The sequence below is a fragment of the Berghia stephanieae genome, chromosome 1, assembly GCF_034508935.2.
Source record: "Berghia stephanieae isolate SIO BIC M18660-M18661 chromosome 1, UCSD_Bste_1.3, whole genome shotgun sequence".
In the NCBI taxonomy this organism is placed as follows: Eukaryota; Metazoa; Mollusca; class Gastropoda; order Nudibranchia; family Aeolidiidae; genus Berghia; species Berghia stephanieae.
The window spans coordinates 290,388-306,775 of NC_088360.1; the positions used below are offsets into that span (position 1 = coordinate 290,388).

The following is a 16,388-nucleotide window of genomic DNA, read 5'->3' on the forward strand; positions in this document are numbered from 1 at the left end:
AAAATGTTATAATATCCATCACTACCTACTATAGTATCTTAAGATAACAGAAACTAAATAAATATAATATTTCTGTCCATTTTAACTTGAATGTCACTTTATGGGGAGTATCTGGCTTACGCCGAAACACTACCGTAAAGAGACGTTAGGCCACATATACGAATAAGGGCGAGATGGTCGAGTGGTTAAGGCTTTTTGCACCGTGATCCGGAAGGTCTCAGGTTTGAGCCCCGCTTCAGGCATTTTCGTGTGGGTGGGGGGGGGGCAAGATTATTAACCCCCAATTTGCTTACTTTGGACAACATGGCTGATCCCGTTGACATCAGATATCCCGTTTGATGGATTATTTACATTCCTTTATGGAATGCTTAGGCGACGGGATTTAATGGTTCCATTGCGAAAGGGCTTTTGTTTTAAATGTCACTGATTATCCCCAACTTGTCAAAAAGTTGAGAACACATTAAACATTCGTAGGAACAAATTGGAATCATTTGTGAAAAGACAAGAGATAATCACGTTTGTCTGCATCAATCCGTTTTTGTTTTTGTTTGTTTTTTCTCTTCAACAAGAGATGATGTAGGAACTCTACGCTGTTTGAAGAAAATGAAAGAAGATTGCAAGGACAGCAGTGACCAACTTATAGAGGATATCACCAGTGGAATAAAGGAGAGAGAAGAAGACATCAACACGAGATGCGAAAGTAACATTGAAATATCAATATCTTATGATAATATTATGATGATACGAATTACAAGATTATGAAAATATTGTTCATAGTCAATATAATGAAATCTCATTATAATTTTTTAATGACATGTAAAATTTCCTTTACGCTTTACTTTATTTTAGGGTTACGTACGTTAGTTTAAAATTCGTATTATTATTATCATTACCTTATGATCTTACCTTTTCTAGATATTTATATAATCTGTATGTCCCTTGAAATTTATACTATGTAGTTATTCTTACAGACTACAAAATTATTACACTATATATACCTATTACCAAATTTTACTTTAGCGCATTATATTTACGTATATTATGTTTATGTATGTCTCATTGTCGGTATTTTATGCGTCTGTATTATTATTATTATTATTATTATTATTATATTATTATTATTATTATTATATTATTATTATTATTATTATTATTATTATTATTATTATTTATTATCATCATCATCATTGTTACTATTATTATTATTATTATTATTATTAGTAGTAGTAGTAGTAGTAGTAGTAGTAGTAGTAGTAGTGTAGTAGTAGTAGTAGTAGTAGTAGTTGTTGTTGTAGTAGTAGTAGTAGTAGTAGTAGTAGTAGTAGTAGTAGTAGTAGTAGTAGTAGTAGTAGTAGTAGTAGTAGTAGAAGTAGTAGTAGTAGTAGTAGTAGTAGTAGTAGTAGTAGTAGTATTACCATCATTATTATTATTATCTTTTATTGTTATTAATATTATTATTATTAATATTATTATTATTATTATTAATATTATTATTATTATTATTGTTGATATTATTATTATTATTATTATTATTATTATTATTATTATTATTATTATTATTATTATTATTATTATTATAATTATTACTATTATTTTATTTGCTATTATTATAATTCTCATCATCACCATCATTATCATTATTCAGTTAAATATGTCGCTTCTCAGTGATTCAATAGAAGTAACGATTGTGATGCTAAATGCATTTGTTTATAAGGAGAAGGAGCTGAGCTTGAAAAGTTTTCTCCAGTTTTTTTTCATTTTATTTAGCAATGATTAATCTCCCATTTTGCTTTTTTTGAGAATAGAGTTAATAAAGTATGATGTATGTAGTATATTAGTTAGAATAGTGTTCAGTATATGATATAGTAGTAGTAGTAGTAGTTTATAGTAGTATAGTAGATAGTAGTATAGTAGTATGTATAGTAGTAGTAGTAGTAGTAGTAGTAGTAGTAAGTATAGTATAGTATTAGTAGAGCAGTAGTAGTAGTATAGTATAAGTAGTATAGTAGATAGTAGTAGTAGTAATGTATGTTGTAGTAGTAGTAGTAGTAGTAGTAGTAAGTAGTGTAGTAGTAGTAAGTAGTAATAGTATTAGTAGTTAGTAGTAGTAAGTAGTAGTAGTATAGTATATAGTAGTAGTATAGTAGTAGTAGTAGTAGTTAGTAGTAGTAGTAGTAGTAGTGAGTATAGTAGTAGTAGATAGTAGTAGAGTAGTAGTAGCAGAAAGTAGTAGTAGTATATAGTAGTAGTATAGTAGTAGTAGTTATAGTAGTAGTAAGAGAGTAGTAGAGTAGTAGTAGTAGTAAGTAGTAGTAGTTAGTAGTATAGTAGTAGTAGTAGTATAGTAGTATAGTAGTAGTAGTAGTAGTAATAGTAGTAGGTAGTAGTAGTAGTAGTAGTAGTAGTAAGTAGATAGTAGTGTAGTAGAGTGAGTAGTAGTAGTAGTTAGTAGTAGTATAGTAGTAGTAGTAGTAGTAAGTAGTAGTAATAGTAGTAGTAGTAGTAGTAGTATAGTAGTAGTAGTAGTATAGTAGATAGTTAGTAAGTATAGTAGTAATAGCAGTAGTAGTAGTAGTAGTAGTAGTAGTAGTAGTTGTTGTTGTTGTTGTTGTTGTTGTTGTTGTTGTTGTTGTTGTTGTAATTACAGAATGAAGCATGGTGGTTGAAGCAAAAATGAGACGATAGCTTGGCGTTGGTATGAGTAGAAAGTCCCTAGGAATGATAAAGGCATATATTTAGATATTTAGATTAGTAAACTTTATAGACATTAGTGGAAGACATTATAGAGATGCAATATTAGAACTGGTACTACCTCTCAATGCATTAACTATTGTCTGCTTCATTTCATCAATAGATGGAACAGTTTGAAATTTAAAACCGAATAATCCAAAAGTATGAATCATTTCAAAAATATAATTTAAAATATGAATTAATTTAATGAATGAGAATTTAAATGATCTTTTTTTTTTATTGCTTATGAGCTGAGTCAAAAGGCAATGGGACATATCTCCTACTGAATTCCTTTCTTTTTCTTGTGACGTCATATTTCGCTTAAATAAACTTACGCTTCCACGTGTACTCCTTAAACCAAAAGTTGAACATTTTAATTCCGTCTAATGTTAACAAAAATATGGCCGTTCAAAATCGCTGTCACTGAATTTCTTGTTTTCGAACAAGCCTCGAGTTACATTTTCAAACGCCTTTTGAAAGTGTACATAACTCAAGCATTAGGTGTTTCATGGGAGGGGTTGAACGTGTCTCTCGTCATTTAGAAGATAATGAGATGCAATCCAACATCTATTCTGACACTCCCTCAACCATGTCTTTATCTTACAAACCTCGTGATGATTTTGTCCAGTCAATGTCAACTCATCGAATAAAATTTAGACAGACGCAATGAGCAGATTTGACAGAAAATCTCTTGATGAGATTACAGGAGACTTTGAAATCAATCATGGAAGTGCCCATCAACTTGTCAAATCCTTAAGATTCTCAAATGTCTCTTGCTCGTTGGGTACCCAGGCAGATGATAAAGAGCGGAAAGGGTGAATAGCAGTTCCGAGCTTCTCCGGCTAAGTGGGAGAGATGACAGCTTTCTCAGAAGAATAATCACTAAATATTAATATGAAAATTGAACCTAATATGAACCTGAGTCGAAGCAACAATCAATGAAATGGCAACACCCCTCTCCCTCAAAGATCAAAAACTTCAAAACTGAGAACTCAGCTTAGAAACTTATGGCTACAATATTTTGGGACATTTGAATGTAATCCTAGTTGATTTCCTACCACATGGAGTCATTGTCAACTCTGAACAGGAAATAGAGACTCTGAAGCAAATGAAATCAAGAATTCGCCGAGTAAGATCGGATTTTGAGATGAAACAAGCATTTTTTCTTAGTGAAAATACCCTTACACACACACACACACACACACACACACACGCACACACACGCACGCACATACCCAATACACACACAAAAGAAAAAAAAGTGCCAGGAAAAGGAGGTAACCGCATTATTTGGATGGACAACGCTATCTCGCCCCTCTTATTCACCAGACTTGACACCTGACTTTCACCGTTTTGGTTTACTGAAGGAGGAAATGAGGAGAAATCGCTTTGAAGATGACAAAGAAGCCAAGACAGAACTGAAAAATTGGCTCAAAGTTCATTCAACTCAGTTTTAGGAGGACGGGATACATTCCTTTCCAAAAAGGTGGACTGTGGCTATCGAGAAAGGTGTTGAGAAGTAGCATTCTATTTGGCTAATACCAAGCTTTAATGTAAGGTTTAATGAATGGTATTGATTCAATCTGTTTAAAGTAATAAGCAGAGTCACATTAATATTTGACTCAGCGTCGCAGTTAGTTATATCTGAGAATTATTGATCTGAACCTTTTTTTTCACATGGTAGCCTACATAAATTTCTTTGACATAAGCAACCCTCATTATAATAAATGTTATATTATATGTTATGCTATTTTAATTCATCATATTCTAGAGCTAGACCATAGCAAGACATGCTTTTACAAGGAATTCGAAAACTGTTTGGATCCTCTCCCCAAAAATTATGAGTTCGTTCCAAAATCGAAGGACGCCACAAAATTTTGTCCACAGTTTAAAGGGTACGTGAAATAACATCGTGAAAACCCCCTCGATTGCTGGAATTAAAATGCTTTAACTCTCTCCTTACCTACCATTTTCAGGATTTGTACCGAAATGTCGTTCCTCTCCAACACAACTGTATTTTTGTTTCTTTTAAACTCTCAAATTTAGAAACAATAAGGATATACTATTATAATTTTGTGCAACAAAACAAGCCTTGCTTAACAGTCTTAAGTTCTTATGGCAGTATCAAACATTTTGCTTCAAATTTTGAAATGTACGAAGCAATACAAATCTTTAAAGAAAAATGCTGATTGAATCGTAACGAATGTGACAATTTTCCTGTTGTAGGTAAGAAGAGGGTTAATGACGGGATACGTTTGTGTACAAGAACTCTTACAATTGATATCTACTTATAATAATTAAGTGTATAATTATTATTTAAGCGCCTGAACTCAATAACAATGAACCAAACAAACCAAAACATCAACCGGCAACGTAGCAATGAGTGAACATTGTTGTAAATCCATGAGCATCTTTTAAAGTGACATAATGTAATACTATCTCAAGAAAATACTTTAATAACAGTTCATGTCTAATTTCAATTCACATTTCCAATGTATTAAAAAGTTTTAAAGCCCTTCTGACATGTGATAAGTATATTTTTCTTTAACGAACATGTTCTGATAATGTAAACAAACCGTCCCAGGGTGCATAAGTACCGTTTCAAAAATATGTGAATTCCGTCGTTAAAAGGACTAACAGGCGAGTTAACAAAAATAGATTACTACGTGCATTACAAAGAAAATATTCTAAACTTATTTTGTAAAATATAACACTCTACATACTCAATATTTTGCTCAACGCTCGCTTTATCGATAAGACCTTTCGCCCCTTCGCCATTTAAAAAAAATCTACAAACCAAATTTGACGCGTCAAGGTGCATCCTGGAATTGATTTTAGACTTGTCATAAGAAAAAGAACAACTTTCCAGTTTGATTCTTAGAGTTACGTTTATTTCACATAGAAGAAGAGCCCTGTTTGTTCTTTGTTTTTTTAAGTGCTCAAATATCGATTTTCATGATTTTACAACATTATTACTTTCACCCAAAGAACTAGTTTGTCTACTGATTAAGCATTGTGAACAGTACCGTGCATGTAAAAAATAATCGAAATGTTTTCTGTCCCTAAAAGCCCATGGAACTGGATTTAATTCCGGTTAATAATCTTAGATGGACTGTAGCAATTTCTTGCTACCCTTTGAATTGGACGATAGTCTATCGCAAGGTACTTTCCTCGGACCTATTACACCCAATCACTGCTGGAGGACATGAATGTCGAAAAAAAAATATATTTCACCGTGACCGACCCAGGTCCCTTAGCGTATAACGCGACTGCTCTACAAACAGACCTATCCGGACACCCAACTAAGTGAAGTTCATATATATTTATTTCTTCAATTGACTTGCCAAGTTATCTATTTATTTATTCGTCCATACATCGAAATATTCATTTTTCTATTTCTTTTTTAAAATTATTTATTGATTTCTTTCTTTATTTATTTACGTAATTATTCATTTATTTATTTGGTTTTTTTTTCAGGAAAGGTAGTGTGGCAAAGAAATGCTTAGAGACGCTTTTGGGAAAATGCTCTGCTCAAAGTGTAAGACTCAACGGCTATATCAAGATGATTCAAGCCGGTATCAACAAGTGTGGTTAGAACAGAGGTAATTCTAAAGCATGTAGAATGTATTTTTCTTACCGCTGTTTAAATGATTAATGCCATATAATCAAGATGGACATCATGATTTCAGAAAACTCGGATTTGTTGAAGAATATTGTAGGTCACGTTCTCGGTGTTGATAGAGGCCCTTGCTATCTTCTCCTTTCTAATCTCGACTCTGTCACTCAAATCAACTTCGCCTCCGTTCATCGGTCTGACAGCTTCGTGTTTTTGGTACTAACGCCGCCACTTCATTTTCGCAGGTAAAAACTTCTGCGTATCCTACAACAACACAACATAGTTTTCTTCCGGCAATAGGCTTCTAAAGGCGTGACGTCACTTCCCTCCAAATTCGAAAATTAAACGAACTCACCTGTGATGTTTAATTGAAACTCTGACGAGTCCAATTCCGAATGGGGAACAAATGAAGAATCACGCCGTGACTGTCAGGCTTTAACGCGTCAGAACAGACATACGGAACAAATGGAACGGGATGGGACACATACATACAAGTATAATCTATAACACTATTATATTATAGTCTAATGAGTTTCGATGATATTTACCAATGGGTGGGCATTTGTTCCCCATTCGGAATTGGACTCGTCAGAGTTTCAATTAAACATCACAGGTGAGTTCGTTTAATTTTCGAACTCTACCTCGTACCGCAATTCCGAATTGGGTTACAAATGAAGCTTTAAAGCGTTTGTCTGTTATGACGTAAATTACGAAATCCACGTAGCACTACTCATTTGTTGTTCATCCAGTACTGCCCTATTGAAATCCTTTTTCGTTCTCTCCACTAGCTTATGATAAAATTTTTTAAACGTGGTCTCTGACCTCCATCTTCCCGCTTTCAGTATTATACAAAGTGGAACTCCTTTTGTGGCCGCTTTGCTAGTAGATGCTGCCCGGGTGGAATGGGGCTTAAAAATACTGATATCAATGCCCGCTAACTCCATTGTCTTTTTTGTCCCTCTCCTCGTGGTATCTATAGAGATTTCTTTAAAAATTTAAGTAGTGTTGATGCCAACGGCGGAAAAGATTTTTAATGATTTTATTACAAAATACCAGCCATTTCCTGATGTATGTAGTATATTGTTTTCTGGTATTTCGTCGCCATGAATTGATAATGATTTCACTAATTTCTTCTGAAGTGTTTGCACTTTCGAGAATTTCCCGGACAAGCGGCAGGCTATCATTCTGCTGTTGTGTAATATGGGGTGAACCTTCTGTTTTGTTACTGGATGATGAAGAAGGTTGGCTTTCTTTGGTAATAGGGGTGGAACATCTGTTAATAAGTTTATGAGTTTTGGAAACCATAGTTGTGATTTCCAAACCGGAACAATCATGACACAATCCACTTTTTCGGTTTCTATTCTTTGTAGGATTCTGATAATTAGATTAAAAGGAGGGAAAATATAAGCATATAAATGAGACCAAGAAAATGAAAAAGCATTTATTCTCCATGCGTCTGCATCTTTTTTCTCTGAAACACACTGTTCTATTTTATGATTTATTCTACTAGCAAATACGTCAACTTGGAAGAGCCCATATTCTGTGTTAATGTCGTCAAAGACAGATTTCTCTAGAGACCACTCTGTTTCAAGCCCTTTTTCTCTACTAGCTTTGTCCGCTTCAGTATTCTCTTTTCCTGGTATGTGTACAGCTGTGACTGTCATATTTCTCTCTATACACCATAACCATAGTTCTCTGGTTATATTATTGCATTCTTCTTTCATGCTGCCTTTTTTGTTAATACATGATACAGCTGTCGTATTGTCGCAAAATAAAGTAATCTTAGAGTGGCCTTTATAATCAGAAGAAAATGCTTTCAAAGTGAGAAGAGCCGCTTTCAATTCAAGATAATTTATATGCCATCTTCTTTCTTCTTCTGACCATAAACCTCCAGTTCTAACTCCTGCAAATTCTCGACCCAATCCAGTATTACTGGCATCTGATGTTAAGATAAATCCTTCGGGTTGTGGTCCTATCTTAATAGGTTAACTGCCCACCATAGAAAGCCATCATTTTAAATCTTCTTTATAGCCTCTGTTATAACAATAATATTATCGAAATTACCCTTATTTTTTGTTAACGATTTGTTTTTATAAATCTCCAATCTTTTATAAAACATATTTCCATATTAGTTACCAGGGCAAACTGCAACCAGTGTTCCTATGATTTCCGCAACCAGTGTTCCTATGATTTCCGCTAATTTTCTGATGGTAATAAATTCTTCACGAATGTAATGATCCCAAAGATTTTTCATTTTCTTAATCTTTTCCTCTGTTGGTCTAATGGTCATTGTCTTTGAATATAAGACAAACCCTAAATATGTAATCTCTTGGGTTGGTATAAGGCGAGATTTGTTGGTATTTATTGTGAAGTCCAGTTCATCAAATAGTTTCCAAACTCTGTTACAAGCTCGTAAACAATCCAAATCTGTTCTCCCCAATATGAGGGCATCGTCTATATACATAATTATGATAATGTTTTCGTCTCTCAGGCGAGCAAGTACTGGTTTTATGACTTTTGTAAAAATCCGCGGAGCATCAGTGAAACCCATTACGAATGAAGTAAATTCGAACTTTCCCCTGAAAACATAAATCTGAAAAATTTTCTAGCTTTCTCATGTAGTGCAATACTGAAATAAGCATCTTTTAAGTCACAGGAACAAGCAAAGTATTGTTCCTGAAATGATATACTGCCTCTTGAAGACTGCTCATTTTAAAATGTGTATATTTAACGTATTTATTGAAATGCTTAAGGTTGAGAATAATTCTAAGGTTCCCCTTACTTTTAGTTCTAGCGAATATATTAGAATACAATTGATTCTGGTTATCCTCGTCATCCCTCTGACTGCTTGGATAATATTTTTCTCTTTCAATTCTCTAACTTCTCTTTCAATTAGTATTCTTTCCTGTTCCGAAAATGTTATGCTTTTTGGGATAAAAGTTTACACAGGGGTAAAACAAAGTTCTGGGTAAACTCCCCTAATTTGGTTTAACACCCACTGGTCTTTAGTGATTTTCTGCCATTTCTGTATATATAATCTTGTTTTCCCCTCTGTGAAATGATCTATAGTATTCTTAAATTCTAAACTTGCGCTATTGTCTTCTTTTCCCTTCATAATTTATCATTGTTGTCCTAAAGTTAAATTTGGTTCTGTGAGAAGTGTTTCCTTCCTCCCCGTCCTCCTCTTGTTATCGGTCGCCATCCTCTCCCCCTCTGCTTTTGTGGGTTCTGGATGGTGAGGGGTAAGGCATCCTCCTTTGACCATTTTTTGATTTTCCATCACAGTGAAACGTGCCAGGTTTTGTCACGGCTTTCGAAAGCTTGTGGGTATCATTAATTGTCTTAATGCTTTCGTCTAAATTATCTCCGAAAAGGAACTCCGTTGATGTGCTTTCTTTCTGTTTGCACAATTCTCTACATTCTTCATTCAGAAAAGGCTTAAGTGCTTCTTTTCGAATTTGGCTGCAATTAGTATATACAGCTGATCCCACTCTTAACAAAACCGTGACTAATGGAGTCATTGCTTTGACCTCTATTACCCTCTTATTATCCTTTTCCTGGCTCCTTTTAACTAAGTCGCTCAGCAGTTTAGCTGTTATGGTTAAACTTTTGCTCATTAACAATTGAATGTTATTGATGGTCGTGTCCTTAGATTTTGCATAAGTAGGCAGTATACGCCATACTTGAGGGTTAATTCGAGGGACTCTGAGATTGGGGGTGTTTTTAGGGCAAAGGTGTTTATCCAACACTTTCTTGGTTTTTTCCCTGTTGACATTAGCGCACACTCCATTATTGACTATCTTTGCCACCGATTCGTGAATGTCTTCACCAAACGATTCTGGTACATTAAAAAAACTGTTCCAGTTCTTTTATTTCATTATCAATTTCATCTTTGTCCTCACTTTCTTCCACCTCTTCTTCTTTCTCATCTTCGTATGTCATATCATTTTCGAGCATCTCTAGCTCGTCGAGGTCACTGGTTGCGGTCATTGTGTGCGTGCCTTCTCCCCCCTTTTCGCTCTCATTCGGCTTTCGTTTCTTTAACGACGGCTCGCTGGAGTCGTGATTAGTCATTAATAGATGCGTTAGTGACTTGAAACCTTCTACAATTAACTGTCCCAATTCCGAATTTGAGGCGTGGGGATTGCTATGGGCGTGGGTATTAGAGTGGGTTTCCTTGCTCACTAAATGTGATGGCCCTGATTAACTGCCTCATTTCCAATTGTTTTTGTTTTAGATTCTAATTTCCTTTTATATGTTCTACTGTCTTTTTTACATTCTCCATTTTTACCCCTCTTTTTCTCTCCCGCGGGAGAAGAAATTGGGTTTTTTGTATGAGTTAACACTCCCTCGGGAGATGTTATGGGAACTGTTTTAGTTTTCTCCCCCGCGGGGGTAGAAAGTTCCTTATTCAACTCTTCCACTTTATCTGGTTCCATTATTTATTCGAAGTAATTTAAAACATTTTCTCAAAAGTTTAAATCATTAAGCACCACTTTCACAGTGTTAATAATATACTTTTGTATGAATTAACACTCCCTCGGGAGATGTTATGGGAACTGTTTTAGTTTTCTCCCCCGCGAGGGTAGAAAGTTCCTTATTCAACTCTTCAACTTTATCTACTCAAAAGTTTAAATAATTAAGCACCACTTTCACAGTGTTAGTAATATACTTTTGTATGAATTAACACTCCCTCGGGAGATGTTATGGGAACTGTTTTAGTTTTCTCCCCCGTGGGGGTAGAAAGTTCCCTATTCAAATCTTCAACTTTATCTGGCTCCATTGTTTATTAGAAGTAATTTAAACATTTTCCCTCAAATGTTTAAATCATTAAGCACCACTTCCACAGTGTTAATAATATACTTTTGTATGAATTAACACTCCCTCGGGAGATGTTATGGGAACTGTTTTAGTTTTCTCCCCCGCGGGGTAGAAAGCTCCCTATTCAAATCTTCAACTTTATCTGGCTCCATTGTTTATTAGAAGTAATTTAAACATTTTCCCTCAAATGTTTAAATCATTAAGCACCACTTTCACAGTGTTAATAATATACTTTTGTATGAATTAACACTCCCTCGGGAGATGTTATGGGAACTGTTTTAGTTTTCTCCCCCGCGGGGGTAGAAAGTTCCCTATTCAACTCTTCAACTTTATCTGGCTCCATTGTTTATTAGAAGTAATTTAAACATTTTTCTTCAAAAGTTTAAATCATTAAGCACCACTTTCACAGTGTTAATAATATGCTCCAATGGGAATTGGTATGTCACAGGTCTAATAACAGATTAAAAATCAATAAGGATAAGGAAAAATTAACACAATTGTTTGCATTAAATAGACAAAACAAGACGCGTCCAGCCTTCTTGACAGTCGAACGTGAACTGACAGTCACGGCGTGATTCTTCATTTGTAACCCAATTCGGAATTGGGGTACGAGGTAGAGTGACGCATAGTAACTTTGTAACTGGTTCTAAACTATCGGAACAATACTTCTCCAACGAGCATAAAAGTGTATCCAGAGGAGAAAAACATTATAAATCTGATCATTTTTTGACTTTTATACATTCTGATCACGTGGCTTGTGAAAAAGTTCTAGCCAGCATGAATAATAAAAAGTACCGATTTCGTTTGTTTAACACCAAGCTTCTCGTTGGTGGGCGGACGTGAAATCAGCCTATTGAATTCAATTGGTATCTTAGACTTTGATCAATTTTCAAAACGGGGGTACTCTGAAAAGTAAACACATATTTAAACTTTTGGCCAAAGAAATAGTCACACACTCATCGATAGATTAAAACGAGCCATCTTGCCAAATACTCTCAAACTTGGAATTCAGTCAAGTTCCAGGTCTAACAACATGAAAGTCATTTTAATCGATCGATATTTGAAGGACGAGTTTTCTGGCCAAAGTCTTTAAAACGTGTGTGTGGGGACGGGGGGGGGAGGTATTCGAGTACGGGAGATTCTACGAGTATTATCTATTTTATTTTCAGGTAGGTACTGCACGGCACTTTTTATACCGCGCTCAATGATGGTACCGTAATGTGTTTTCAATGGAGAAGACAACTTACCTACCTGTTGTGTTTCGTTTGCACAATTAAAATCAGCGCATTCATTCAGAAGTTTTAACCATTTTCAAGTTATTATTTTGTTTTGCTTTGTTTTGTTTTTGTTTTGTTGGGAGCATGCCTTGTAAATAATCAATAATCCTCAGCTTTGAGGTTTCGACTTAAAGAACTATATAAATGTTATTCGTTTTTAAGTCTGTGATATAAATAGACATCTTCATTTTTCTTCTTATAATTCTAAAATTAGATACGTAAACATGAGTCTGCTACGTATTTATCAGAACCAAACACCTTGTAGGTTGGAATGCAGGGCGTCCATTAAAAATAAGAACTAATTGTTAACATTACTTATAAACGATTTGACATGAGTGCACTGTGCACCACTATCAAAGACACAGCAACACCTAATTTAACTTTTAGTGGAAAGGGGGGGGGGTGAATAATAATGTTTTTTATCTTTTTGGTTTTGACTTTTTTGTGTGTGGGATTCTTTAGTTATCTTTTGTTCGCTTAAGTAGGACACATAAGGACAGGTACACGGAAATAATGATGATGATGATGATGATGATGATGATGATGATGATGATGATGATGATGTTGATAATGATTGTGTTGAAGTGGTTGATGAAGAAGACTATTGTGGTGTTGAAAGTTGTCCTGTGATATGAATCATGGCTTTAATGACATCTTCTTTAATCCACAGACTGTGACAATCCAGCTGGAAAAGAACATCGGTGAGAGAGAGAGAGAGAGAGAGAGAGAGAGAGAGAGAGAGACCGGGGGAGAGTTAGAAACACTTCAATATAGGTAAAATATGATGTTTTCGTTGATAGTGATTGATAATCGATTTAATTATGATATTTACACATCTCAAACACCAGCTTGGCATTTTGTAGAAACAACCGGAAGACGTTACTCTTTATTAAAAATGGTTCAATAAAGGAGAATCAGTTACAGCAGTTACAATTGCGAGTCGTCATATTAATAAGTCGTAAATAGTGTAACATTAACAACAATAATTATTGAATATATTACATTCCCCCAACCTTAACAAATGCGAGTGAAGGAAATAAGATCAAATTGGTCTTACATACGTTGAACACTCGCTTTGAATCATTGATTGAAATTTGAAATAAAGATTAAAGATAGTTAGAACCATTATGAGTTTGTGTTGATTATTTCCTTAATTGATTGATAGTGATTTAACAGGTGAATTTTCTCACATCAAGAGTTGGTTGCTGGTGGGGTATAATAAGAAGTGAATAGAACAAGATCAACATAGTGATATAACATTAATAATATAGTGAGGTGACTTAAGTCTCTTGAGCGATTATCATGATGAAAATAAGACAAATAAAGGTGCTGTTAAATCAACGAATCAAATCTAGTCTAAATAGCCATCATGGTTAAACATGATTTTACCGGCATGGAATATATCAAGGGTAATAGAGAGCTTACAAATTTAACTTTTCAGGTCGTCTATTTTTTCTGTGGGGCCTTCTCAATATTGGTTGGTTCGAACATTATTGTTAGATGTGATCTTTGTACTTTCACCATCCATCTACTACATAATCTTTAGTTGTGGTGGTTTGTTGTGATTGATTTGAAGAACCAATTTGTTTCTCATTCACTGCATTACTCATAATCATTTGTTCAGCATTTGATTCCCCTTCCCCCTGTTTAAAGAGAGATGCGCCAGCACTGAAATCATCATGAGTTGGAATAATGTGATCCGCATGAAAGCGCTTAATTGGATCATTTTTATACATTTTAACTCTGTAAGAGTCAGGAACCGTTTTATCAATAATTTTAGCAGGCAAATATTGTTAATCAGCCTTGATTTTTAACAAAAACACTGTCATCATTAGTAAAATCTCATGGCATGTTCTGACAATCTAAGTTCTATTGTGAACCTTGTCGTGAATTAAACCCAACCGAGTTTGATTTTCTACCAAGTAACAGATCAGCTTGGGAGAGATCAGTAGTTGTTTGTGGTGTTGACCTGTATTTCAGAAGGAATATATTCGCCCATTCAAGAACATTACCGTTGTTTATTTGCTCCATTTCTAATTTGCCCGTAGATGGGTGATATGGTGTGTTGAATGCCATTAAACCGAAGAAAATCACCAAACTCCTCACTGACAAACGATGGACCTTTATCCAATACCATTTTATCAGGTAATCCAAGAGTTGCGAATACGGTACGAAGTGGAAAAATAGTATCCGTTGATGTAATCCTTTTCATGACACGAATTCTTAATCATTTCGAGTGCCCATCCACAATTACCAGAAACATATGACACAAAAATGGACCAGCAAAATCAATATGGACACGACTCCAGTGCATGGTTGGCCAATTCCACGATTGTAAGGGTGAAGCTGGTACATTTCTAAAACAAACAACTGATGCATGATTTAACATAGAATTTTATGTCAAGATCGATTTTGAGCCGTCAGACGTAACTTCTCGTAAGCATTTGCATTCGCACGATTCCAATATGATCCTTGTGAATGAGTGACATAATATTTTGCTGAAGAGACGATGGAACAATGATGCGTGTGCCCCACAACAGGCATCGATTGTCAATGCTCAGTTCGGATTTGACTTTAAAAAAGAAGTGTCTGGAAATGGACATCAACTGAGAAAGCAACATTTGAGGATTCTAAATCTTGTCTCATGTCAACTGAACTGCTTGTCCATTTTGACCCCAACATCCCTGTCGTTATCAAATTCGACACATCACCAAGAGGCATATCAGCGATTCTGTCACATCGTCTCTATGATGGAAATGAAAAACCCAATGCGTTTGCTTCCAGATCGTTGAATAAAGCCGATCGAAGCTACTCTCAGATAGATACAGAGGCGTTGTCAATTATATTCGGATTACGAAAATTTCATAAATACATCTTTGTCCGACACATCACAATAAATACTGATCATAAGCCATTATTGGATCTGTCTGGGGAAAATAAATCGGTTCACGCATCATCTAGAGTACAAAGATTGGCGGTCATCCTGAGCGCCTACGACTACCAACTTAATCACGTTCTTGGTCAACACAACAATGTAGATGCACTTAGTCGTCTACCGTTGCCTGAAGTGGCAACACCAAATCCTTTTCCCAAAGAACTTCACCAAATCTTCCAGAGCATTGTCAATTTACCTATTTCCAGCACCATCATCGTATCGGAAACCACCACCAATCCTGTACTTTGTTAGGTGTACCAAATCGTCGCAAACGGTCACCCATGGCATACGTCAACCAACGACCAACGTCCGGTAAAGAAATGTAGATATCAAAGACAGGCGAACAGATTATTGCATACGATAAAAGAAGTTATGATAGCGACAAGTGGTAATAGAGTAGAAAATCAAATAACTTGAGATAGAATGGTCATTCTATTACATACAGTCTGCTGCCAGGTATCCGACACCCACTCATGCGACATATTCAATTATTTGTGGATGGATTCTACAGGGTAAATTTTAAGATTTACCTTTTCAGATCAAATCTGACAATTTTTCAAAAATTTGATGAAGTACAGCTCAGCAAAGCGGTTTAAAATGAGAAAAGAGTTAAAACTTGAAATACGAGCGTCTCGAACATTCCTCATGTCATATGCATAAATGGAAATATTAAGTGAACATAGGGAGCAAAGATTATCTCACCCACGTGAAAAGCATTCCTGTCCAGAGTTTGGTGGTCAAGCTCAGCAAGATCCTTCTAATTGGCGGCATGTAATCACCAATTGGTGACTGGATACGTGACAAATCTGCCGATTTCCGCTGGCGGACGTCTATGACGTGGTTTCACAGATGCGACTTTAGGGACACTGATCACTACCTTTTATAGGATGATAATGCCCTCTGGTGGTTGCATGGCAACCAGGGGGTCGAGGCTCCAACTGATCAGTCAACTCATGTACTCGTCAATTTGACCCACGGGTCAGCGCAGGCTGTTGATCAGGGCACACAG

The 16,388-nt window shown here is 35.4% G+C and overlaps 1 protein-coding gene across 3 annotated transcripts in view; it reads left to right on the forward strand.

Annotated features, from left to right (window-relative positions):
- LOC144965782 (uncharacterized) overlaps positions 1 to 13,569 on the forward strand; it is a 97,498-nt gene extending 83,929 nt beyond the window's left edge. For 2 of the 3 annotated variants that reach the window (XM_078901512.1, XM_078901493.1), the window contains exons 3-6: positions 570 to 700; positions 4,502 to 4,625; positions 6,208 to 6,332; positions 13,115 to 13,569. In XM_078901512.1, coding sequence (XP_078757638.1) covers positions 570 to 700; positions 4,502 to 4,625; positions 6,208 to 6,325 — 373 coding nt within the window. In that variant the 3' untranslated portion in view covers positions 6,326 to 6,332; positions 13,115 to 13,569. Of the gene's footprint in view, positions 1 to 569; positions 701 to 4,501; positions 4,626 to 6,207; positions 6,333 to 12,336; positions 12,482 to 13,114 lie in introns of those variants that run through there. The other variant, XM_078901502.1, reaches the window with a different exon arrangement.
- Positions 13,570 to 16,388: the final 2,819 nt, after the last annotated feature.